General features: G+C 43.5%; 1 protein-coding gene across 1 annotated transcript in view; it reads left to right on the top strand.

Moving 5' to 3' along the window:
- Positions 1 to 14,664: 14,664 nt before the first annotated feature.
- Positions 14,665 to 26,913, top strand: part of DPP4 (dipeptidyl peptidase 4) — an 84,000-nt gene continuing 71,751 nt past the window's right edge. The window contains exons 1-2 of the mRNA XM_079782407.1: positions 14,665 to 15,171; positions 15,702 to 15,789. Of these exons, the coding sequence (XP_079638533.1) occupies positions 15,166 to 15,171; positions 15,702 to 15,789 (94 nt within the window). The 5' untranslated portion in view covers positions 14,665 to 15,165. The remainder of the gene's footprint in view (positions 15,172 to 15,701; positions 15,790 to 26,913) is intronic.

Genomic DNA, 26,913 nt, shown 5'->3' on the forward strand with positions numbered 1-26,913 from the left:
TAAGGAATTACAAAGATACAAATACACAAGAGCATATCTGGCGTTCTTGAATGTCTCTCAATGTTTACTTTTTAAAATTTATCTCTACACTTGTTTTATTTATATCTTTTGAAAAAATCTGATCCTTTTTTTCTGTGATAAGTTCTTGTATTTTTTCTTTCCTAAGGAAAGCAGCTATTTATATTACATTTTGTTTGTTTGGATCTTGTTACTGAGATTTTAGATGTTTAGACCAGTTAGATTATATCTTATTATAAAGCTAATTTTAATCATTTTGTATATATGATTATGGACAATTTAATTTATAAAGTAGGGCATATTTATGGCACATGATTTAAAATTTTCCTTTCAGGTTTGTGCTGATTTCCTAAATTCCTTTATATTATTTGCATGCATCTTGTCAATCATATTTTATTCTGTATATGAGATTAATAGAGAAATATTACTGATAAAATTTCCAGTTTCCTTGAATGGTTTTTAGTATTCTATCACACTTTTTTGTAATTATATTTAAATACCCAATCCCTCAAGATTTGCAATACAGAGAGCTGTCAATCAAAGAATTGGCAGGCTCTATGAACCACATGATGAAGTTTTATCCCTACTCTCTGATGCCTTCAAGACCAGCTTTTGCGAGCTGATCCTTCATTTCACATGTCTTAGAACTCACTCACACTTCTTATGCTTGGAAATGTAACACACAAAGTGACAACCTAATCCACAGCTAATAAGTTAGCGGCTATAAAAATGAACATCCACATTAACTTGCCAAGCATGGAGGATGGAGGTGTTATACTGTACTCATGTATATGTCTGCCAGGGCAATAGTACATATGCCTTTGGAGATGCTTCTAAATTATGCAGAAAAGCCGACAATACTTCTTGAACTTTGCTGTCAGGATCCAATTTCATTTGAGAGCCAAACCAACAGCATCAAAACACTTGGCCATGATCAACCACAATCCAGCCGGCAAAGAAAACATGTAAAACTAGCCGTGAGCTATATAAATTTTGTGAAGATAAGGCTATCTCAACATACTCTGTCGTGTCCTAGTTTAGAGTATAGACTTTCACCAAATAACAAGAAGGAGGAGGAGGAAGAGGAGGAGGAGGAGGAGGAGGAGAAGAAGAAAAAGAGCAATTAAGTAGTTCTTAGATCTTTTTTTCTGCATATCTCCTAATTCATTACACAAGCAAGTAAAATGAATAATTACTGTAACTATTTAGAGAAAATTTTATTTTAAAAGTTACATTATTACTAAGTATAAAACACAATTATATTTTAAAATATACATTCAAAATTTAAAATTTTGAGTTTATTTAGTTGCAAACAATTAATATTTAAATTAATGCCCTATACAATTTAATTTGAACCCATGCCATAAAACTGAGTTCTGTCCATTGAAATCTAATTTTAAATATACTTATTTTATATAGTAAGATAGGATATTTGACATATAATGCTTTAAACATTTATAAATTCTTGGCAAATATATATTTAATTAATTTATAATATTTATGAATATTCTTTTTAATAAATATAAACTCTCTTATCCTCTTCTCAATATGTTTTTATAATTGTGTGAGCTTGTGATCACATACATGAGGGAGGAGCATTTCAAAACCACTGGAAAGGTGAGCAGAGATTCCTATTAAGTGGAAGTTAAGCTGCATGTTGGGAACAGAAGCCAACATTTCCAAGAGCCCATTATAGTACACTAGAGAGCCGGTGCATGAAAATTCATACACTGGAGGGGGGTCCCTCAGCCCAGCCTACCCCCTCTTGGGAACTGGAGGTGACCTGGTGATCAGGGGAAGGCGACACCCCCATCATACCTCTGCTGCTGCCACTGCCGGTAGGGCAAGCCTCAGCCAGCCCTGGTTACCTGAGCCTCGGGTGGCCCTGGGAGGCTGGGCAGCCGCCATCTGAGGCTTGCCTGCACCTCGGGCCGGCCCTGGGTGGCTGGGCAGCTGACATCCGAGGCTTGCCTGTGCCTCGGGTGTCAGCTGGGCAACCGCCATCCAAGGCTTGCCTGTGCCTCGGGCCAGCCCTGGGTGGCTGGGGGCTGAGGGGACTGGGCACTGGCATCTTGTGGCTGTGGGCACTGCCATCTTTGAGGGTGTGACAGTCAATTAGCATATTCCCTCCTTATTGGCTGTGGGCACCGCCATCTTTGTGAGGGAGTGATGGTAAATTAGCATATTCCCTCTTTATTAGATAGGATGTTTGATGAGTCTCATTTCAGCACTTAGAAGAACTCCATAAGATAGGCATCTTTCATCCCTATACTGATTCATATGTTAAGTCTCAGGAAAGTTGGATAAATTACTCAAATTCACAAGGCTGGAAAATTGTGAAGCTGGAATATGAAGTCATATCTAATTAAAAAGTGTCTTCTTTTTATTATTCTATATAGTTTTCCAATGAACAGAAAGTAAAACAGACTATAAACTTTTCAAAGACAGGAGCTCTGCCCAAAGCAACATTGTGCACCTTTCTTGGATTCTCATTATAACAGTTAATTAAAATTATTATTGACTATTTTTACTAATTAATTTTATATATTTTATGCATTCACACTGTTTATTCACATGTACGGTAGTTAAAATTTAAGCATTGCTTATTAAAATACATAATCTTCAGTGAAATAAAGGAAGATTTCCTAAACCTCCTCAACACAATTGTTAATTCATAAAACATTATTGACTTTAGTATTTATAGTAAACTAATATATTTTTATCATTATACAACTAATATTTAACTAGTGGGTACAAAACATAATTGTGTCTTCTTTCATCAATTACTCGTCTACTATATTATGGAAGTTGCTATCATGTTCCTACTTTGCAGCTGTATTTAAATCAATTTTTGAACTTATTTTTTTTAATCTCCTTATCTTCTTTTGAGCTTATGTTCTATGTTACTGTTCCAATGTCAATTTTATATTGACATAGTGTAGACTGTGTTGTTTTATGAATAAACCACAGACATATTAGGTTGACCTGTATTAAATCGTCATACCATAGGTCAAAATGCTCAGGGAGCAGCAATTTCACATGGTTCAAAGCTAATCTTTGCATACATTGTGTGTGTGTGTTTTACCCCTTTCCATTATCAGGAGAAATTAGCAAATGTTCACCAAATCATAAGTGAATGTCTAAAGGAAGTAATAGCTTTATAACATACACTCCATTCACCACTTGTAAAAGTAGTTCACCCATCCATAAAAATTAACTTCTAACAGGAATGACTGGGTAGATAAGAGGTCTGGAAACCTAACTCTATGTATGTTTGAGTTACATTTACGATTTTCACTAAATAATAAAGACTGGTTTGTTTGACAGTAAATTATGTGTTTGAATAAAACTTCAAAGGATAATTGTGAAGCATAAATGGCCTACTTATTAATCAATGCCTTTCAAAACAATAGAGAAGAGAAAGCTGCTAAAAACTGTCCATCAGCTATGCCTTCAATAGAGTATAAGGAGAGCAGAGGCTCTTCTTGGGAGAACAGGAAGATTGTGGACTTTACTCGGAGAAACTGGTTTGTCCAGACAGTTTTATTTCACTCCCCCTCAAAAGTGAGAATGCTTTGGTCACTTCGACTTCAAAGCAGCCGGAAGGTCAGCAGGACCTCGGGGGTAGGGATGCAGGCACATTGCACCCTTGATCCCTGAGATCCAGGAAGGAGGTCAGGCCTGCCTGGTGGAGATCTCCACAGGAACCAGGGTTGCCACAGTTTGCTACTATGTGTAGCATACCTAGTGTGACACAGAATCATAAGCTCTTCTAACTTTGAGATCTACCTAAATCATGATGGGGTAATATCTTCAGAAATCCTAGCCGGGAAATTAAGAAAATAATGCTAGTGACAAATAATACTAACGATAGCCCCATGCCCAGTCGTGGAGCCTACCGCGTGCCCTTCAGTAAGAGTTCAGTTATTGTGTGTACCTCTGCAATCCTTGCAACACTGCTGGCAACGTGCTGCTCAAAAAAGACGATGAGGCATAGCCTGTGTAGGCAGCTCGTCCACACTCCCTCTCCTGTGCCAATTTATCTCTCAAGTGTTAGCTACCAAACAAGCCGGAGATCAGAGCTGAGAATTTTTTTTTCTTTTTTTTTTTAATGTATTTTATTGATTTTTTACAGAGAGGAAGAGAGAGGGATAGAGAGCCAGAAACATCAATCAGCTGCCTCTTGCACACCTCCTACTGGGGATGTACCCGCAACCAAGGTACATGCCTTGACCGGAATCGAACCCAGGACCCTTGAGTCCGCAGGCCGACGCTCTATCCACTGAGCCAAACCGGTTTCGGCGAGAATTTTTTTTCTTTAGGTGACTAGCCAAGTCTGACCTGCCCCCCTTCCCGCCCCCCCCAAACACACACATACACACCCCATTCCACCCTAAGTTTTCAAAATTTCTAGAAAAATTTTGCAATGCACTTTTCAAATTGATTGGGATATTAAATCTCCGGGAAAAGAACAATTCAAAACATACCTACTACCTAGGAAATACCATCCTAAACTTATGCACCCCCTTCCCCTCTGCCTGGGTTAGGTGGAACGTGAGGACATCCTTTCACAATGTTTTGCCGAAGCCCAGGCTGTCTTTCCCCTCCTCTGCTCCTCAAAGGGCTGGCTATGCCTCTCGCACATTCCTCTCCTCCAAGAGGACTGCGAACATCTGTTCAGCATCTTTCAAACTGGAGCCTGCTCACGCGCGGCTGGCTCTCTAGGGCACTGGAACGTTGACCCACAGTTTTTTCTTGTCCCAGCTTGATCTCAACTATTTTTAGCCTCGTTGGTTTTCGTTTTCAACATTGTAGTCATTTTTCATGTCTGCTTACTCTCCTATTTCTCCATGTTGTGTAATATTCCTTTGATTACCTTTTTTCCAAGGAACTCCAAGAACTCGATGATTCAGCCCTCCGCCCACCCAGCCTCTTGAGGCAGGAGGCTCTCCTCCCTACTTCTGCGAGGTACGGGATTGTCTGGCTCCGGTGCAGCTCTGTTTTTCCAGCTGTCAAGCAGCAGCTGACCAGATTTTTTTTCCTCCACACTGAAAATCCACACGCAGCAAAGTGTGTCAATGCAGAGTAGGCTGGAAGCAAGGTCTAAAAGAAAAAAAGTCCAAGTGGCTATGTACATCTAGAGAGACAAGCTCAACAATTTTACTATGCGCCAGATGCCAGGCTAGTTGCTGGGAATAACGGTGGAAAAAACCCAGTCCCTGGCCTTCAGAAGGAAGAGACACAAATGAATTAGCATTTATTCGTGCTCTGAGAGAGCACAGAGGCAACGCACTTCCCTGGGACAGGAGGTGGGCAAAGCTTCTTGGAGGAGATGGCCCCGGAGTCCGGAAGGTCGACTAGGATTTAGCCAGAAGAAAAACAAGGGGAATGAAATACCAGGTAGAGGGAACATTGTGTTTGAAATTTTGGAAGCAAAGGAGAAAGACAGCAATTCTTAGAAATGCAAGTAGCTTAGTGAAGGTGTGGAAGGTTGGGGAGGAGCAGTGAAAAGGAAAGTTGAGTGACCAGACCAGGAATGGACTTTATTCTGCAGCAGGGAAGCCACATTTTAAGTAGGAAGATAATAGAGGCTGCACTGGAGTGAAATGACAAGACACGAGGCCAGTCAGAGGAGGCTGGTGCAGTGATCTGAACGGAAAGAGAGGAAGGCCTGAACAAAGGTGACGCTTAGAGGGATGTGGAGACATAAGAGAGATACTGAAGAGGTTGATGTGTGGGGTAAGTAGACCAGGGAGAGCTCCTGGGTTTCTGGCTTGGACAACCTGGCAGGCGATTCCTCTCACTGAGGTGGGACATGATGAAAAAGGATCATACTTGGTGTGTGTGTGTGTGTGTGTGTGTGTGTGTGTGTGTGTGTGTAGGGGGGAGGGTGGTATGAGTGGGGGTAGTGCCAGCAATAATTAATGATTAACTGACTCTTGGTTAAATTGCTTTTGATAGGCCTCTGAATCATCCAGGTGGCTCAGAATCCAGTTGAGAAATCCCAACTAAAGAGATAAGTGGAGAAATCATCAGCAGATAAATACTTTTGAATGCTGCAAGGAGTAGCTGAGATTACTCAGTTATTATCTCATTAAATCCCCTTAACTCTGTGAAATGGGTTAAAAGAAAAGACCCGCAGGCGTACAATAATTGGATGACAGACCCAGGCTTGTCTGACTTTAATCTTTGCCTTTTTCTCTTCTCCATGCTGCTTTCCAGGGGGTGTATTGAGTGCTTGGAAGAAGCGTTTGTTTCTGTGCTCATGTCTTGGGTGAGTTCACTCCAGCCCAACCCTGTTGTAGTTTCTGGAAACACTAATATTAATAAAGCATGTCTGCTGCAGGGTAAGAGAGACAGGAAGTCAGCAGTCATTTTGACATAACATGGTAAGGGCAGTGATGGAGCTGTATTCGGGGTGTATTTGGTACAACTTGTAAGAATCGAGAAGAACCTCTGGCCCCAAAAGTACAGATAAAATGCCTGTGTCAATCATGTCAACCTCCAATCAAGTCTGTTCATCAGACTGGGTGGAGTTTGAGAGTGGAGGCGGGGTGGAGAGGCGGAGCCTCTGTCTGAGGGGACTGGTTTGAAGGGGATACTTGGCTTAGAAGAGACAATGAAAGAGACGGAAAGAAGGACACCTCCAGGAAGGAGCCAAGAGGACCTCCTCACTAAAAACATCAGATCCACAGCCTAGTGCATTCAGGTAGCCTCTGGGAATTCCACTCTCCTCCCTCAGCCTCCTGTAAAAAATACTTTTTGGAGACTAGTAATGGTTTGATCTGGGGTTTCCTAGCAAGCTTACGAGTAGATGGATTAGCAATTGTTAACTTGTTTGTAAGCATTATTATCCCAGTGATGGGCCTGATTGTTCACCAAGATATTCTCAGTACACTGTCTGCAAAGTAGCATCTCAATAAATGTTAACCTTTATTGAATCAAAGCTAAATAAACAGCTAGTTATCCTCAAAATATTTCTTTTCGTTTTCTAAAATATATATCGTATGCTGAATATTATAACTTGTAGTCAAGTGGCTGATGAATGTGGACACATCATTAAAATTACTAAGATAGTTTGGTTGATAAAGGACAAAATAAATAATGTTATAACAGCCTTTGGTGGGGTTGGGAAAAAAAACAGAAACCAATGAATGAACTGTGCTTGCTCCTGAAACACGGGAAGAGAAAAATGAGAGGATTACCTGGGGTGTCTTTTTAAACATGTAAGTTCTTTCATGGCTGCATCCTCACTTCTTATATGGAAATGAACAAAGACCATCTAACTGAGAACAAAAGCAAAGTCTGATTTTTTCAGGGCCTAATATAGCAAGGACAGAGTTCCCTGATTGAAGGGCAAGGGTCCAAGGAGAAAAAATTAAAATTTCAAAAAAACACACTTTGCTTATCTTCCAGAGTGGAGGGCAAGGAGTGAGATCTGTTCAGCTTCCTCATCACTGCCTTCCCCACTCCCACGCCATGATCCCTCTTTCCTTCTTTCCAGTGTAAGATCCCATTTCTTACAGGCCTCTAATTACAGTCCCCAAGAACACAGAGAAAGATTTGATGTTATTTTTTCTTCATTTATCATTTCACTTTTTTAATTTACTCAACACACTCCTATTGACTACTGATGTGTTCCAGGCACATTATTAGGCAATACAGAGAGAAAGATGGGAAGAAAGATAAAATAACTGGAACATTTCCAATCTCCATGAAGAGATAGTTTAGCAAATAATATTTGCTATAATGGTGTTGAGCTACTTATCAAGTTATTTTTCATTTGGTCTCTCATACATTCTTCACCCTTATGTTCCCTGTCTAGTGCCTTAGGAGGCTGCAGATAGCATCCTCTATTAAAATAAGATTGAGACTAAGATTAATAAGGCTCTTTAAAAAAAAAAAAAAAATATATATATATATATATATATATATATATATATATATATATATATACACACACACACACACACACACACACACACACACTAGAGGCCCGGTGCACAAAATTCGTGCACGGGAGGAGGGGAGTCCCTCAGCCCAGCCTGCACCTTCTCCAATCTGGGACCCCTCAAGAGATGTTCAACTGCCCATTTACAGGGATCGGGCCATGAGGGTGTGGCCTGGGTGAGGGGCTGAGGGCTTTTTTCAGGCTGGCCACACCCCTTTCAGGGAGGGGGTCCCTGCTGGGGTGTCTGGCCAGCCTAGGTGAGGGGCTGATGGCTGTTTTCAGGCTTGGCCACAGCCTCTTTAGGGTGGGGGTCCCCACTAGGGTGTCTGGCCAGCCTGGGTGAGTGGCTGATGGCTGTTTGCAGGCTGACCAAGACCCCAGCAGGGACCCTCACCCCATGGGGGTGTGGCCAGCCTGGGTGAGGAGCTGTTTGCAAGCTGGCCACACCCCCTAGCGACCCAAGCTCCCAGCCTCTCCTTTTTTTCTTTTTTTCTTTTTTTATTTTAGCACCTCCTTGAGCGGAGGCCAGGGCCAGCCAGGGCAGGTGGGAAGCTTGGCTTCCTCCATCACCGGGGGCAACCCAAGCCTCCTGCTCACTCCAGCTCCGTGGCCGCCACCATCTTGTTGGGTTAATTTGCATACTCGCTCCTGATTGGCTGGTGGGTGTAGCGGAGTGATGGTCAATTTGCATGTTTCTCTTTTACTAGTGTAGATAAATTTTATTGATTTCAGAGAGGAAGGGAGAGGGAGGGAGAGAGAGAGAGAGAGAGAAACATCAATCTGTGAGAGAATCATTACTCAGCTACCTCCTGCACACCCCACACTGGGCATTGAGCCCACAACCAGGGCATGTGCCCTGACCGGGAATTAAATCATGACTTCCTGATTCATAGGTTGATGCTCAACCACTGAGCCATGCCAACCAGGCAATAAGGATCTTTTACCCTCCACCTTTAATTGGGTTCAGTCAAGAAAAGGTACCAGCAAGGTATTGAAGACAAGGAAGAAAAAGAGACCAAAGTATTTATTCCTTTTGCTTTATATTTGCTTTGTGCTTTTGGCTTTATCCCTCCAGGTCAACAGTTCTTTCTAGGTGACCCCCACCTCCAAGTCACAGATTCTTTATAGGGGCTATTACCACAGAGGGTTGCAGGGATAACTCTTGTATCAAGAGTGTTTGACCTGCAGTGATGGTGGTTCATTTTACTGGGGTACTTAAGAAGGAAATAGATGGGCAGCATTCTAAACTATGGCTTGATTTAAACACTCATAAAAATAATGTATGGTGCAGAAATCTCTCTTACGTTGTTACAATATAAATTCATGGCCTCTCATCAAGTCTCAAACTCAAATCACTTCATAGGCCCAGAATGCCTTGTTTGAAATGGAAACCAGATCTTTTTGAGGAAGGAGCCTGCAGTGCTGCCACAGTACATACCTTATGTCTTCTTCCAAGACTTCCTCAGAAGCACACATATCTTAAAACTAAGTTTGAAAATGTCCTCTGAAATGGGACAAGCTGAGACCTCCCAGGAGTTCTTAAATACCGGCCTTTGGTTTATACTAATTCCTGTGGAGTTAAAACACCACCATGGTTCAGCAGTGAATTACCACAAACACAGTGGCTTAAAACAACACAAATTTCTTATCTTATAGTCCTGGCAGTCAGAAGTCTGAAATGGGTCCAACTAAAGTTCTTTCTAGAGCCCTGGTTCTCAATCTGAGGCATGTGCCACAGGGGGGCAAGTTGATTTTTAAGGGGAGCAATTCAAAAATGAGTTATTAAGAGTGAATTTTTTTTGCATTTCTTATGGTTCTAGGGGCCTCATATACAGTATATAAATATATATTGTGACATATTTATGCATTTCAATTCTCTATTATACGTTTTGAAACTTTATTTGCTATTTTTTATATCACTTCATATTATTATTTTTTAAACAATTTCTTAGTGATTTCTTCCTCAGTACTTCAACTGTCCTTTCATTCTTTTATTTTTCTCTTTCATGGATGCCATATTCTTTGGAAGCTTGTTTAGACCAAGTTAATGGCCTTTTAGGCTTCCTCCATGTGAATGGGAGTTCACTTTCTGAATAATAAGAATTATATGTCATGGAGGGGGGGTGTATCAGGATTTTAGAGATACTTAGGTGGGGCATGGCCAAAAAAAGGTTGGGAACCATTGTTCTAGAGGCTCTGAGAGATAAATTACTTTCTTGAATTATCCAGCTTTCTAGGGTTGGCCTGCATTCCTTGGCTCATCTATTCTCCTGACCCATGGAGAGAGATTGTGGCAGGCCAGACCACATGGAAACCCCTGGCACTGTCCCACTACAACTGTATGGTGAACCAAAATAATATTGCATTTCTGGGCAAATACAGAGGTTAGTGTCACTAATCTAAAACTCTGAAATATGCAGGGGTGTTGGTTTCCTATCCCACACTCAATGAACTTCCCTGTTCAGCCTTTACAAAGTAAAATGGATTGTGGGAAATTATTATGAATCAATCTCAGCTGCCATCTCAGGTATCGTAACTTTACGAGGTCAAGCAATACAGTCCTGGTATCTGAGGCTACTAAACTGATGAGCACTTTTTTTCCTTGAGTTTAATTAATAAAGACCAACTTAAAAAGTCTGCCTTTACCTGGAAGAGGCAACAGTTTATTTTTACCATCTTACTTAAGGGCTAAACCAACTTTCTTGCTCTCTGCTATAACATAGTCTATTGAACACTCGATCATCTTGATATCCCATAACAGTGGTCAGCAAACTCATTAGTCAAAAGAGCCAAATATCACCAGTACAACCATTGAAATTTCTTTTGAGAGCCAAATTTTTTAAACTTAAACTATATAGGTAGGTACATTGTTATTAACTTAATTAGGATACTCCTAAGCTGGTCTTTGCTAAAAACTCAAGGGGCCAAAGAGCTGCATGTGGCTCACGAGCCGCAGTTTGCCCACCACTGCCATAGAACATTACATTGGTGCCATTATGCTAATTCGCCCTGGCGTACATAAGTAGCAAATTCCTTAAATGCTTTAGTAAGATAAATGTGGACACATGGTAGAGGATAAATCCCATGAAGATTTTTGAAAGTTTCAAGGCACCCAGTGGTTTAGAACATGTCAGGATACACCTGCTAAATGAAAGTTAATTCACTACACCTTGTATGTCCACCACAAGCAGGACAATGTTTGCCAGAACTCTGGATTTTGGAGACACCATATACCACAAATGGATGTGCCTCTCCAACCCATTTGGTCAATAACCTATAAGGCTGTCTGCTTTAAATGGAGCCTGGAGCAAGAGAGGGCTCCCTAGGTCCAGGCTATAGTGCAAGCTGCCCTGATACTGGGATTCTAATGACCTAGCAGACACAATAGTTGCCAGAGGTGTCTGTGGCAACCAGAGAAACCTTATAGAGCCTCAAGTAAACCCCAATAGAAGAATCAGAGAGGATATGCTTAACGTTTTTAGAATAAAGCCAGGCCATTTTTTTAAAAAAATTTTTATTCATTATCTATTGATATATAATAAAATACCCCAAATCTTTGGGGGCTCTTCTTGGATGATGGCTACAACAACCAATGACTATTCACTGTATGAAAATCAACTTCTTTCTTTCTATTTTTGTGTCCTTCTTTTCCCTCTGCCTAGCCCATGCCCCCAGTGCTGCTTTCCCAGAATTGATTGTGTTTTATTTTAAAATGTTTTAATTAAAGCATAGTTACACAATATGATATTAGTTTCAGGTGTACACCATAATGATTCGACATTTACATACCTGACGGTGTGATCAACACATTAAGTTTAGTAACCATCTGTCTCCATGAAAAGTTATTACAATATTATTGACTATATTCCCTGAGCTGTACATTGCATCTCCATGGCTTATTTTTTTTTTTTTTATAACTGGAAGTTTGTACCTTTTAGTCACCTTCACCTTTCTCAACCACCCCCCCCACCCCCTCAGCTCCTCTCTTTCTACAAGGTTTTGGTAGAGACTGAAAGCATGATCATGGAACAACAAGCATATCGGTTTGCTAGGGCTATCATAACAAAGTATTGCCAACTGGGTGGCTTAAACAACAGAAATGTATTGTCTCACTGTTCTGGAGGCTGGAAGTCCAGCATCAAGGGACTGACAAGGTTGCAACGTTCCTTCTGAGGCCTGTGAGGGAAGGATGTGTTCCAAGCTTCTCTCCTTCATTTGTTGAAGACTGCCTTCTCCCTGTGTTTCTTCACATCATCTCCTCTCCACGTGTGTCTGTGTGTGCAAATTTCCCCTTTTAATAAGGACACTGGTCATATTGGATTAGAGACCACCCTAATGACTTCCTTTTAGCCTGATTACTTCGGTGAAGATCCAATCTCCAAAGAAGGTCACTTTCTAAAATACTGGTGATTAGGAGTCCAACATATCTTTTTGGAGGGGACACAGTTCAACCCATAACAACAAGTAACTGTACAACCTGAACTACCCATAATAAACTGATCGTTACCTGATCCACCAAATGATAGTTGGGCTGGTTCAGCAGCATCCCATTATTAAGTGGAAATGGCATCTATAAGCTATAGGAGATAAACCCAAGTGTCCCAGAGGCACAAGAAGTTCATATGGGCAGAGAATTCGGACTCCATGGTACCCACTTCCACTGTTTCAGTGTCTCTCCCTCCGCATATTCCTGTACTTCCATGGGGAGTACCATATAACCAAACAACAGAGGAGGGGAAACAGAGGGCCTTATTGCAAAGTAAGTTGGTACCAGTCATTAAGTCATCACAACCCTGGTATTTCAGGGTATCCATAGAAATGGATACCCTGAAATACCATAGAAAGAGAAATCTTCCTAATAGACAGAACTTTGAGTAGTACATCTGTTTTTTCCATTTTGTATGGAAAGAGAGATGGCCTAATATAAGATTACACTGACTCATAAGTGGTGGCTAATGTGTTGGCCAGCTGTTTCCTAGAGACTTTTAAAAAACAAGATTGAAAGACTGGTGACAACGGTCTGAGTGAGGGAGATATGTGAAAGAATTTTTTGAAGTGGGCATCAAGTGTGAAGACATGTGTCTCATGCGATGGCCGCCACAGAACTAGATGATAAGTTCCTTGGATGGTACCCAGCCTTTCCCCAGCCTCCCCAGAGCTCCATGGTTCGGGCCTGGAGGTTAAGCATAGGCTCAGTGCATGCATGTCCCACCCCAAAGCTGTAGCTTCCTTCCTCCATTGCTGAGTGTACAAACTGGTGAGAGCAGAGGCTGACACTGAGCTCCCAATATGGCACTATTCCCTCTCGTCTTTGTTAGACGTTCTGTTTTCACCGCTCCAGCCCACAGGCTCCAGTAACAATATTGCTATTGACACACTTTTACCAGCAGTTGGAAGAGGGAAGCAGGGATGGATTTGAGAGATACTGGTAAAGGCAGAACTGGTGAGGAACTGGTGAGGAAGTGACTGAGGCAAGAAGAGGAAACCTGAGATGACTAAAGTTTTCCGTTTCTGTGACTGGAGACACTTTTAATGAAGGTGGAGGTGATCAGAGAAGGGTGGGCCGAGGATATTTGAGAAGACAGAGTTCAGTTTGAGCCTCTGGAGGTGGGTGTGGATGAGTGTATGTATGTATCATAAGCATAATGGTCAAGAGGGGAAATGATCCCTAACTGCAGAAGCTAAGTCTGGAATGGAGATAAAGATTGTAAATTTGAATTTATTCATAATCATTTTTTGTTTTTATTAATGTTTTATTGATTAAAGTATTACATATGTGTCCTTATCGCCCCATTGCCGCCACCCCCCCCATGCCCTCACCCCCCTGGTGTCTGTGTGTTTTAATGCTCCATAGGACTGCATTTTTAACTATGGACAGAGAGGCTTTGTTTTTCAACAGCAGTGAGCCAACTGAAGAGGCCTTTTAGAAGGTAAAGAGTAGCACATCCTCAAGAGAATGAGCAAAGAGGGGCCCACAAAGCAAATGTGTAGCTGTGTGTTTTATACTGAAAGTGCCAAGTGCACAGACCTCATCTGTCTTGTATCACTTTTCCACTTTGGCTTCTAAAAGAGAGTCTGCTACATAGCAGCCATGCACATATTAGTGAAATGGATGGAATAAATGGGAGGATGTGGAGATGAATGGATGGATGAATGAATGAATGAATGAATGAACGAACAAACGAACCAACGAACCTACAGGGCATAATGGGGAGCTGGGAAAAGGCAGAGCCACACCTGACGGTTTTCTCGTCTTCAAATCTTCTTTGCAAGACTGAAAGATAAGCGGCCATCCGGCCAGTGGTTAAGAACAGGACTCTTAATTCAGACTCCACGACTTCCTAGTTGCGTGAAGGGGCCAAGTGGCTCAACCTTTCTGAGCCTAGACTTCCTTCCTGTAAAATAAACACAGCAAATGCTTAGAGTAGCGCCTTGTGGGGGTGGGGGGTGGGGGATGGGGCGGGGGCCGGGAGTAGGTTCCACACCAGAGTTAGTGTTATTATCTTTGGCATCTTGATGAAAAGGTAAACCGGCAAAACAAGCCAGAAATTCCCTGTTGAGGGTGAATCCAAATCCTTCGCCTCTAAGTTTCATTCATACGTGAACAATCACCTTCTCCCTCGCTTTGCCATCCAGAAGCTTAAACACCCCACTCCTCCCCAACACAACCTTTCACTGGCTAGAGAGAGAGGCCTGGGTTTTAGTGGCAGCTGCTCACCGTGAGCTGGGTGAGTTTGCAGAGCCCCATGCCCTCTCTGGGCTCGGCCTGCCCACGCGAGGTTGCAGGAGCCCAGCTCCAAGGCTCCCATCTCATAAAACAGACCCTGGCCCCGGCGTTGGCGGCCTAGGACGCCGCGTCGCATGCCTGGCGCCAGCGTCTCCCCGATAGGGGTCTCACCCCCGCTCCCGCGAGTCCCCGGGCCCCGCACGGTGCGCACCCTGGCTGCCGCCCCGCGCCCCGCACAGCCCAGGGGAGGTGCCTCTCTGGCGCCCCCCGGCCGGGATGGCAGTGTCCGGAGGCGCCGCGCCTTCTCCCGCAGCTCGTCCCGCAGCCCTTTATACCTAGCGGGCCGGGCCCTCGCTAATGTTTAACTCCGGGCCGAAACTTGGGAGCGCCGAGTGACTCCGGGCGGCGAGTCCGACTCCTGCTGCCTCCCCGCTCTGGACGGACGCTCAGTTCCGAGGAGCCGCCGACCATGAAGGTGAGTGAGTAGCGCGCCCCCCCGCTCCCCCAGCCCCAGGGTGGAGTTGTAGGTGCCTCTCCACCAAACTCTCCCCAAATGATCCCCCAGATCCCTCGGAGCGGAACCAGGGGTCTCGGTAGGCAGCAGCGCCGGGGCCGCCCTCTGACAGGTGAAGGGAAATTTTCTAGGTCTCTGCTCTCACTCTGGGACCTGCGGGGTTTCGGGGTTTCGGCTAGACCCGGGCGCTCAGCCTCGGACGACCCGGAGAGCCACCCATAAAACGCGCGCCAGAACTCTCCCCGGGCTTCTGACGTGCAGGCGGAGTAGAAGCAAAGGGTAATGTGCTCAGAGGCCACAGGTTCAAGGGCGACGGCTCTTCCTACCCCCCACTGGCTCACTCCAAACCCTCCCAGCCCACCGTGCCCCCCTGCCGATGCGCGCCCACGGGCAAGCCCCGTTGCCCGGGGTGCAAGCCCAGGTCCCGACCCCCTCACCCAGCCGGGGGCTGAAGGGCTTGATCTAACCGGACGGATGTAACCGGCTTGCAGACGCAGTGGAAGGTGCTGCTGGGACTGCTGGGGACTGCGGCGCTCGTCACCATCATCACCGTGCCCGCGGTTCTGCTGAGCCAAAGCAGTAAGTTTGTCATCTTTTGAAAGAGATAAGACAGTTGGAGACCAGGACCTGCTTCTGTTTTACCACAGGAAGGGGGACGGGGGATTTTTGTCGGGGGGCTGGGACCCGTGTGACAGACAGGTGGTCGCTGAGGCGTCCCAGGCGTTGCTGCTGCTTCTAGGGTGGCAGTTAGATGGACTTCCGCTGTTGATGCTGCAAGAACCTCGCAGTCGTTTTCTGTATAACCAACACGTACTTCCTGAAATTAGGGGAGCGGGGCGGGTTAGGATTTTTTTTTTTGGTATTGAATTTAAATTAATTTTTTAAGTGGTTGTGGTCTTCAAAGGAAAGGAGGCAGTGTTTAAAGATCTCAAATGCCACATGGGTGTGGGGGAACAAGAAAATAAGCCCCAAAATGCAGTTTGGAGAAGAAGACAGAGCACAGGGCCCCAGGTAGTTTCCCTTCAGGAATGATGGACATCCCTCCAAGTTGGGACGCGGGAACATAACTGACCACTTAGAGACATTATAGAATTTAAGTATTTCAGAGTTAAATCATGAAGCTGCTGTACTACATGATGATATTCAGAGGAGGGTAGATTGAGTGATGCTTGGTGGACTCTTTCATTTAAAGCCACCTTCATTTCCTTCAGCTTGGCCAACTGCTCCAGTTCAGTCCTAGCTCTTAATATAAAACATTCATATAACGGAATACGCACTATTGATGCGAGCACACGAGAATAACTAGTTTGGGTCTCCTCGGCCCAACTTTCCTTTTAAATATTTATTTTCATTTCAGTGTAACACACGCTGGGCAACTAGCTGAAGCATCTACTCTGGATGGTGTAGTCAGCCAGCAAGTGTGTAGATAGTGCTTATATACGGAGGATGTGTTATCCAAATTTCTGTTCAGAATTAGTTTATAGAGTTATCAAAAACCATGTTTGCCCAGCAATTTCAGTGCCAAGGCAAAGGTGCCAAAGGTTAAATAACTGAATGTGTTGACCTATTGATAATGACTTAGCAATGGGTACTACCACTTTAGACTGTTAAATGTCAGGCATCAGTCCACTCACTTTGGACTCTGTTGTGCACTGTTGAACTTTAACTCTTTTTATAAAATGATACTTAGTATATTTAAACAACCACACACACAAAGCCAAAGGATGGGTCATCCATACAAGCAAATATTCACATCTTACATTATGTTTCAGGCACTGTACTAGTTGCTGCAAAGACAAAGATTAAATTTTATAAATATAAAGATCTCTGACCTCAAGAAGTTCATAGTAATTTAGTGAGTAACAGACATGCAAACAAATCAAAGTAACCAAAACATCACTGAGGCACCACAAAGGCACAGGAAGGATGGGTAAAACTGTAATTATCAGAACTTGCCTTAGGGGACGGAACAGGACTTTGATAAGCCACTTGGGATGGGTGGTGAAATGGCCTAGGGGCTTAGGTCATGAAACTGTCTTCCGTGGGGTTTGGTGGGTGAACTACAGGTGTTTTGTTTTGTTTTGTTTTGTTGAGTGACTCCTGAAGCCCAGGGAGGGGCTGTCTTATCATTTCCCTTAAAGAGTACTTAGTTTTTTTTCTGCAAATGAAATTTGAGCAAATATCTCAAGAACATCCTCTCTGTAGGATCTTCCCCAGAGATTCACGTCTTCACCTACGATTGTGAGTCAATGGGACAAGTTAGTGGGGCTTGAGCAAACTTCCCTGGGGTTAGAAGGATGCTTCTGGGAAAGTCTGAGAAAAACTCTCACAAGGAGCTTCCTAGGTAGGGAGGCTTGAATGGTTAACTTCAGGTTCTGGAGGTAAGGCTTTCTGGAAACAAAGTGAGTGCCTTTCGTGTCAACACAGAGACACAAGATCACATGCTCTAATCTGGGATTATGAAAGGACTCTTAGCAAGAGAGGAAGGTGGGCAGCAGGAAAAGGATATGATTGTAACCTGTAGGGGATGAAGAACTGCTGGAGAATTCTGGGCATGCCTGAACCCTTGTGCATGACAGTGGCAAGGTGGGTTTAAGTGGAGCAAGGCTGGAGGGCAATCAGGGGAGGTGTCCCAGGAGACTGGTGGTACAGACCAGAATGGGGAGGCTATATAGAGCTACTCAGAAACGTGGATGATTAGACTTTGATCTTTGGGAACACAGGGAGTACGGAGAGCTTGGCTAAGGACAACTCTTGGGAAACTAGGTGGAGATGTGGTTTCATTTTGTGCTTTATTTATACCACCACTGAAGTCTCCTCATATATTTTTTTAAGAATATGTTTTTTCATTGATTTTAGAGAGAGATGAAGGGAGAGAGAGAAATATTAATGAGAGAGAAACATCGATCAGCTGCCTCCTGCATGCCCCCTACTGGGGATTGAGTCTGCAACCCAGGCAGGTGCTCTGACTGGGAATTTAACCACTGAACTCTTGGTGTGTGGGATGATACTCAACCAACTGAGCCACACCGGCCAGGGTTCCTCATATTTCTTAAATGGCATTTACAGTTTACATATTTGAGGAGAAAAGGGAACTCACCTTGTTCCAATGCCTGCCTTGCCACAAAATTTTCACTAAATCAGCCATACCTTTCCTCCGGCTGTGCCACTGGAAGGGATCGCATTATTACAAAGAAGCCAGAGTTGTTACCCAAGAAATGTCCTTCATATCATCAATCTAGGTTTAAAATCAAATACATACCTGGAAGGAAGGGAGGAGGTGAAGCAGGAGAGTGGAAATATAAATGGGAACAAAAGGAAAAAAGAGAGAAAAGGAAAGAATGAAGGAAACATTCGATAGAAAAACAAACCAAAATGCTAGATTATGTGGAAAGCAAAGAAACAAACAGCCAAAAGTAAGGAGGAAGAAATGAGCAAACCCAATTTCCTTCCCTGAGAGGTTGGTTTCAGAGAAGGTTAAGTGTTTCCATATGAAAGGATGACTTCAGCAGAACTAGACACACCCAGAAAGGGTGTGGGAAATGAAAGGGGGGGAGGAGGGGGAGGGAAGCCTACTTAATACTAATGTCATATGTTTTTTAGAATAAAAACTCCTTGATGTCAGAAATTATGCATTCACTAAGCAAAATTAAAAGTTCACCTCCTTCTTTATGTATACTAAAGAATTGTATTTTGTTTTAAATTTCAAAATGTCCTACTTAAAATTCAAAATGTCCTACTAAATATGTCCTACATATTTAAACATTCTTTTCCCAGAGAATCAGCAGTAAAAAATATAGTGTACTCATAATGGATTATAGAAATCCTCATGACTTAGTAGCAATAGAACCTTCTCATTCAGTACTTTGATCTCTTTATTTCCCCTTTTAAATTATATGATAGGCCGAGCTTTTAAAATGTTTGTCACATGGATTTATTACTTTATTTTATTATTTATCAAATGATTTTATTATTGAGTTTTATTATGGAATAGAAACGTCGCTGTTCTTTTTTCCTTTGCACGGCTTTAGCAGTAAATTTCCTCAATTCTAGTACCTTTCTGCAGTGCATAGGGAGTTTGACTGCTCACCCATCCATCAGTAATAAAAGAAAACCCAAATGTGAAGGAGACAGGAATAATCAAAGAAAGAAAGATAACATCTATGAAGTTTGCCTGAGGAAGTTCAGGATCTATTCCAGGCTTACAAGCACAGAAATACGCCTGAATGAAAGCTTTGTACATTTCAGGGACAATTTCTAAACAGTGAGCTCTGTGAAAGCTCGCATTGACTCCAGCTAGCTCAGTTAACTATTGTCAACCATTGTTGAGTGTTCATAAGGTCAATGGGTTGGTCTTTTTCAGGCCAGCTCATTTGGCATTTGGTTCCCTAGCCATACATAGCATGTGCCTTTGATTTTTCTCTCTTAGACATCTCGGTGCTCATCCCAAAAGGGATTAGAGAGAAAAAGGGAAGATTCTTTGCCCAACTGATGGTTAGAGAAAGCCATAATAAGGGACTGACTAGAGTTGGATCTATATACTTGAAATTTTATGGCTTAACAAAGTGCTAAGGCCTACAGGGAATGTGACTGTAAATGCATGTGGGATCACCTTGCTTGTGGAAAAGAAGGTATGCAAAGATGTAATAACAGCCAACATTGTGTGCCAGGTATGGGGCGGAGGGCTTTTAATATACTTCTCATTTGATCCTTACACTAACCCTTTGAAAAGGATACTATTATCATCTCCATTTTTACAGATGGTTTTCGGAAACTGAGAAGTTGCTTACTGATTTATTACTGCACAATGAATTACCCCGAAACTTTAAACAACCAACATTTGTTATGTCATAGTTGTCTCAGGAATTTGGCAGCAGCTTAGCTGGGTGGCTCTGGTCAAGGTCTCTCATGAGGTTGCAGTCAAGGTATTATCTGAAAGCTTGACTGGGGCTACAGGATCGACTTTCAAGCTCTCTCACATTGCTGTAAATAGCTACAGGCCTCAGTTCCCCTCCATGTGAGCCTCTCCATAGGGTACCAGGCTTCCCTTAGAATGAAGGATCCATGTAGGAGGCTGCAGTGCCTTTTATGACCTCGCCTCAGAAGTGTGACCAATGACCATCATCTGTTGTATTCTGTTGGTCACACAGAGCAACCCTGCTGCAGTGGGAGAGGGCATTACACAAGGGCATGGATACTAGTGGAAGAGATTACCGGGGCCATCTTAGAGGCTGGTTACCAGAAAAGTTAAGGAACTTGCTCTAAGTTGCACCGAGTTAGTATTAGGCAATGTGACTCTAGAACTGGTGCTCTTGAACCCAGATCGTTCTGTGAGTGATCAAGTATAAAATTAATGAGGCCATATTTGTATAAATGTTACAAATTCCCACTCATATACCTATATTATAATTTCATGACTGCTAATCCTTGGATGCTAAGTGTTCTGAGGAAAAGCACCTGCTGTTTCTGCCTCCTTTCCTATATAAGCTGTAGATAGGCAACACCTTCCATCCCAGGACTGATACTCCACACTTTTGACTGGTCTTATTTCATGTTTTTAGTAGTAGTATTAGTAGTAGTAGTAGTAGTGGGTCCAGATTACTACTTGCACTGAATTACACTTGCTTTGTTTCCAATGGATGTTGTATTATTTCATTTGATCTGCATGAAACAACCACATCAGAAAGAGGTATTAATAGCCTGACTTTATACACCGACAAAACTGAAGCATAGAAGTTTAGGGCTTTGTAAGTACTAGAACTTGGGAATCCAAGTCTTTTGACTTCTAGCCTTCCCTCAGTCTGCTGGTTCCCATAAATAACTGTGTAAGAAAACACTTTGATGAGAGTTTTTTTAAGTTAATGATAAATCATTGCTTTATGGCTTGATGCTTACACTTTCATTGTTGTAAATCAGTAGCTTGTAAATATTTTTACCTTTAGTCTTCATAGCTCCAATGTGACTTCCAGTAGAGGTGTGTCTCTCAACCTGAGAGTTAACTGAAACCACAAAATCGGAACTTCTGAGTTAGCTGTTTTATTTTTGCCAAGTACTGTATTTGAAGTTTTATATTGTACTTCAAAATTATAACTTCTTAGGATGGTTTTTTAAAATTTAATGATAAACCATTTGCTTTAGTTAAGAGTACACATTACTGTGCACATTTTTTCATTATTTGGTTCACTGGGGAATTAAGGAGACCCATGAGCTTAAGTCACACAATTCAGCACCTAAGGCCCAAAAAGCAGAGGTAATTTAAAGCAGAGCCAAAGCCAGCAGGGACTTTAATAATGACACCAGGGGGCCACACTGATTCAGGACGTATGATGGAGAAAAAGGAGGTTTGTGGGGTATCAGGTGGATACTATCACCCATTCCTTCTCTGGCTTCACGCTGGGTCCCCAAAACTGGCTGGGTGGCTCCTGTCACCATAATACCATCTTTATAAGGCTGAAATCTCCTCTTCTTGTTTTCCCAGTTGTTTTAAAGCCCCACCTGCTCAAGCTCAGGTCCATGAGTTGAACGGACAGCTTCATTTCCCTGTGGTTTTTCTTTATTATTTAACTAGAGGCCCAGTGCATGAATTCGTACACAGGTGGGGTTCCTTTGCCTGGCCTGCGATCAGGGCTGATTGGGGCCGGCTGGGGGAGGTTGGCTATGGGAGCGCACTGACCACCAAGGGGAAGCTCCTGCATTGAGAGTCTACCCCGTGATGGTCAGTGTGCAGCATGGCAACCAGTCATAAAGGTCACTTAGGCTTTTATATATATATATAAATTCCATTTAAAAACTCTTCAAGGCTAAGGCCTATAGTGGCCAGATGCCATATTTGTTAACTCCTCAACATGTATTAAATGTTCCCTGCATGGCAGGTGTTATTGAAGGTGCAGGGATCTGGTCCTAACAGTCAAGATGAGGAGCCTGCTACCATGAACCTTTATAATTTACTAGAGACCCAGTGCACAAAATTCGTGCACTTGGGGGCGGGGAGGGGTCCTTCAGCCCGGCCTGTGCCCTCTCACAGTCCAGGAGCTCTCAGGGGATGTCTGACTGACAGCTTAGGTCTGTTCCCCGTAGGGAGCGGGCCTAAGCTGGCAGTAGGACATCCTTAGCGCTGCTGCGGAGGCGGGAGAGGCTCCCACCACCGCTGCTGCATTTGCCAGCTGTGAGCCTGGCTCAGGGCTTCTGGCTGAGCGGTGCTCCCCCTGTGGGAGCGCACTGACCACCAGGGGGCAGCTCCTGTGTTGAACGTCTGGCCCCTGGTGGTCAGTGCGCATCATAGCAACCGGTCATTCGGTCAATTTGCATATTAGCCTTTTATTATATAGGATGGGGCACATGGGTAGTAGGCAAGCACATGAGTAATATCAGACAGTAATATCTGCTAGGACAAAAATAGTGTGATATAGAGGACAGAGGGACACAGAGAGGCATTTCTCTTGACTCTAAGCATGAGTGTGGCAGGATCTTATTTTCATTTCTATAATATGTCTCTGACCCTGTGTAGATAATGGGGTAAGGGGTGAAGGGTGGTTTGTCCAGGTGAGAGATGGAAGATTGGAGGGGGTGATAACATTGGAGATGTTAAAAAAAGAAAAGAGCAAGATGTATTTTGGAGGGAAGTCATAATGTATGGGAACATGAAGAGTGAGGAAGCTCTAGCTGGTTTGGCTCAGTGGTTAGAATGACAGTCTGTGGACCAAAGGGTCCCAGGTTCAATTCTGGTCAAGGGCACGGTCAAGGGCATGTACCTTGGTTGCAGGCTCCTCTCTGGCCTGGGCCCTGGTCCCAAGTGAGTGCAGGAGGCAACCAATCAATGTGTGTTTCTCTCACATCGATATTTCTCTCTGTCTTTCCCTCTCCCACTCTCTCTAAAAATCAATGGAAAAATATCCTCAGGTGAGGATTAAAAATAAGTAAATAAATAAGTTAATCCTTACTACCCTTAAAAAAAAAAGTGTGAGGAAGAGTAGAGACAGGGATGACTCCTTGAAATGCGTGCTGGATCATCAAAGTGCAGAATTTTCTCATGTCCACATGACTGTATCGTTTTGACAAGAGCTAATCTACTAGGTTCCTCTGACCTAACTCCCTCTTCCTGAAGAATCTGCTTCCCCTTCCCACTGCCGAGTTCAGGAGGGCCTTCTGCATCATGCACCCAGCACACACATGTCAATAGAAAGTAATTCTCCAAGTCAGCACATATTTATTGAGCACTTTCTATGTGCCAGGCACTTTGGTGGTCACCAAAGATATAACAAGGATAGGTAGGACCCTTATCCTCAAATAATTCACAATTTTAAAGGAAACATAAACATCAACTGTGATAAAAAGTGCTACATGTCTCTCCAGTAAATGATCAAAGTGCAATGGAAACACTAAAAAGCAAATGATAAATGCTTCCCAGGCAAGTCTGCACAGAAAACAACCAAACTTAAAGAGTTAATAATTTATAGGCATCGGACTGGCCCCCAGGCATGCAGTTCACAACAATTCACAGTCCCCTGGTTCTGTATGAGGAGTGTGACAGAATGTGTTTGGCTACAAGTAATAGAAAACCCCACCAAAGGTTGTTTGAACTTGGCCTATCATGGCCAGATGCCATATTTATTAACTCCTCAACATGTATTAAATGCTCCTTTTTCTTATTGTGTTATTATTAGCATGCTATATAATTGGAAGTGCAGAAGTAAGACAGTTAACACAGATATCCAACAACATCCTCAAGGACCCAGGTTCGTTCTGTCTTTCAGCTTTGCCATTCTCAGACTGTTGTCAGCTTTTGTTCTCAAGCTTGTCTTCTCAGGGTCAAGTTGTGACTACTGCAACAACACATCATTTGCTCACACAGCTGCTTCACGAGACAGAAGGGGATGCCATTCCTCATTCACAATCTGTTTTATCAGGGAGAAAAGATATTTCCAGAAGTTCTTCAGCCCAAGGCAACTTACCTTCATGTCTTGTTGGCCAGATTTGTGTCACTTGTCCACTTCAAAACTGATCATTGGCAAGGGGAATGAATTACCAAGTTTGGACTAGATCAATCAAGACTCATCTTTCTGGGACAAGGAGGAAACTCCTTCCTTAGCACTTGGAAAAGGAAGGTGGAAGAGGAAAGTTAATTACCTAAGTTGAATTAGGAATTCTAAAAGATTGGGTGTGGTCTATGAAGGCATCCTATCTAATAATAGAGTAACATGTAAATTACCATCACTCCGCTACGCCCATGATTGAGCAGCGGGAGGCTGGGGGCGGGACTCGGGGTGGCCTATCCGGCCATTGAGAGGCACTGATCCACTGCCACTGAGAGGGGCTACCCTGCTGTTGAGAGGCGCAGGGGGCAGAGGCGCAGCACCCCCTGTGCCTCTCAATGGCCAGATCCGCGGCCGCTGAGGGGGCCTGCCACAGACACCCAGCTGCACCTCTCAACGGCAGGGTAGCCAGGTGTCCGCGGCAGCCCCCCTCAGCGGCTGTTGAGAGGCGCAGGAGGTGGGACGCCTCTCAACAGCAGGGTAGCCCCCCTCAGCGGCTGCGAACCATCAAAAGCGTGGGAGCTGGGTACCTGTCTGCTCCGGCACCAGGCCTTTCAGAAGCCTCCACTGAGCCGGAGGCTTCTGAAAGGCCTGGTGCACCAGCGGACAGGCACCCAGCTCCACCGCGAAAAGCGAAAGCGTGTAGGGGACCCTACACATGCATGATTCAATCATGCACTGGGCCTCTAGTATGATATACTTTATTACCACCCTTTTATCATTACACTAGAGGCCCAGTGCATGAAAATTCATGCACTGGGGGTGGGGTGGAGGTCCCTCAGCCCGGCCTGCCCCCTCTCAGAGTCTGGGATCCCTCAGGGGATGTTCTACTGACAGCAGGGAGTGGGTCTAAGATGCAGTCTGGCCTCCCTCTGAAGGAGGTGACCAGGCCGATCAGGGGAAGGTGCTGCCCCCATCACCCCGCTGCTGCTGCCACTGCTGGCTGCCATGGCTGCCGGCCCCCCTTGGCCCTCGCAGCCACTGCAGCTTTGTCCGGAAGGACATATGGAAGACGTATGGTCTATCTGGTCTAATTAGCATATTACCCTTTTATTAGTACAGATTAAAAAATTTAGTTTGCTAACAAACTGGAAATAGTAGCTCAGTTGGTTAGAGCACCATCCAGATACACCAAGGTTGTAGGTTTGATCCCTGGTCCAGGCACATGCAAGAATAAACCAATGAATGCATAAATAAGTGGAACAACAAGTCTCTCTCTCATAAATAAATAAATAAATTAATTAATTAATTAATTTTAAAAAAAGTAAATAGATGTCAAGGCAGCTCCTATCTTCAAAGATTCTGAGCATATAACCATCTCCTTCCCCTCTTCTCATGTTCTTTCTTAACCACATGAGTTTATTGCAAAACAGAGTGTTTTGATGCTGCCTTTTTTATCCTGAGGGTATTTTGGGGCCAGCATTTGCTTTCTCTTGGCATTCAAAGTGATAAAGAATAGGGGAGATTTGATTTTACATCATTTAAGATATAAATCTGAGACAATAGAGTGGGCCAGAAACATCTGAGGGAAATTACTCTCAAACTTCTCATAAAAAGCACATATAAGTGGTAATATTTTATCATTATGTCATTATTATGTCATATTTTATCATGTCAATTCATAATGGAAAATGTGGCACAGTCAACATAAAATAAAATGGACAAAGTTTAAAAATACATGGCAAAAACTAGATCTCCAAAAGTCGACTCAGGAAAGTAGGACTTAAAATAATTCATGGCTATACTACCAAATAAAATAAGTAAATAAATAAAAGAAAACAGAATAACCTCACAATGTCTAGAAGCTACCTCCTGTTTAATGTGACACAGAGAAAAAGAACCTAATTGATGACAAATCTTTGTTGTAAAATTTCCAAGGAGGAAGAAATTAATCTGCATGAAAATGGCTTGACTGCATTGAAAATAAAATCCATAACCCACCATCAAGTGGCCCCTTGGTACTGTCTGGCAATGCCCCATATTCCCCACTGGCTCACTAGCCCTTTCTCCTGATGGACTCTCTCCTGTGTCTCCTCTTCCTAAGCCTCCAGCCCCCAGCCCCCTTCCCATGCTCTTTCTCAGCTGATGACCTTGCTTTCTATTTTCATGAGAAAATGAAAGCCATCAGAAGAGAGCTTTTTCAATTCCTTTCAGCCTGTATGTACCTGTGCATCACCTGCACTGCCTCTCCAGGTCAATGGGTGAACTCTTCCAGCACTTGTCCAAGGCCAGTCCCCCTTTGTGCACAGACCCAATCCCGCTTTGCTTACTCAAAGACATGGCTCCAGCTATTTCTCCTCTTTCTATATAGACATGCTGTAATTTCTCACATCCTGGAAGGAAGGAAGGAAGGAAGGAAGGAAGGAAGGAAGGAAGGAAGGAAGGAAGGAAGGAAGGAAGGAAGGACATCTTTGGTCCTCACATCCCTACCAATCTCCCAGTCCCTTTCCCTGCTCTCCTTACCACAAGCTCCTCAAAGAGTTTTCTATTATCACTGCAGTTTCTCTCTTGGCTCCCTCCAAAACCCGCTGGAGTACAGTTTATGGTCACCCAGCCACTAAAACAGCTCTGTTCTCATCAAGGTCCCTAACCTCTATGTTTCTAAATCCAGAGCTCAGCTTTTCCTCTGAGTCTCTCATGCCCTGTCAGTTGATCATCCCCCGTCTCAGCA

This window comes from Cnephaeus nilssonii (genome assembly GCF_951640355.1).
Source record: "Cnephaeus nilssonii genome assembly, chromosome: 10".
Lineage (NCBI taxonomy): Eukaryota > Metazoa > Chordata > Mammalia > Chiroptera > Vespertilionidae > Cnephaeus > Cnephaeus nilssonii.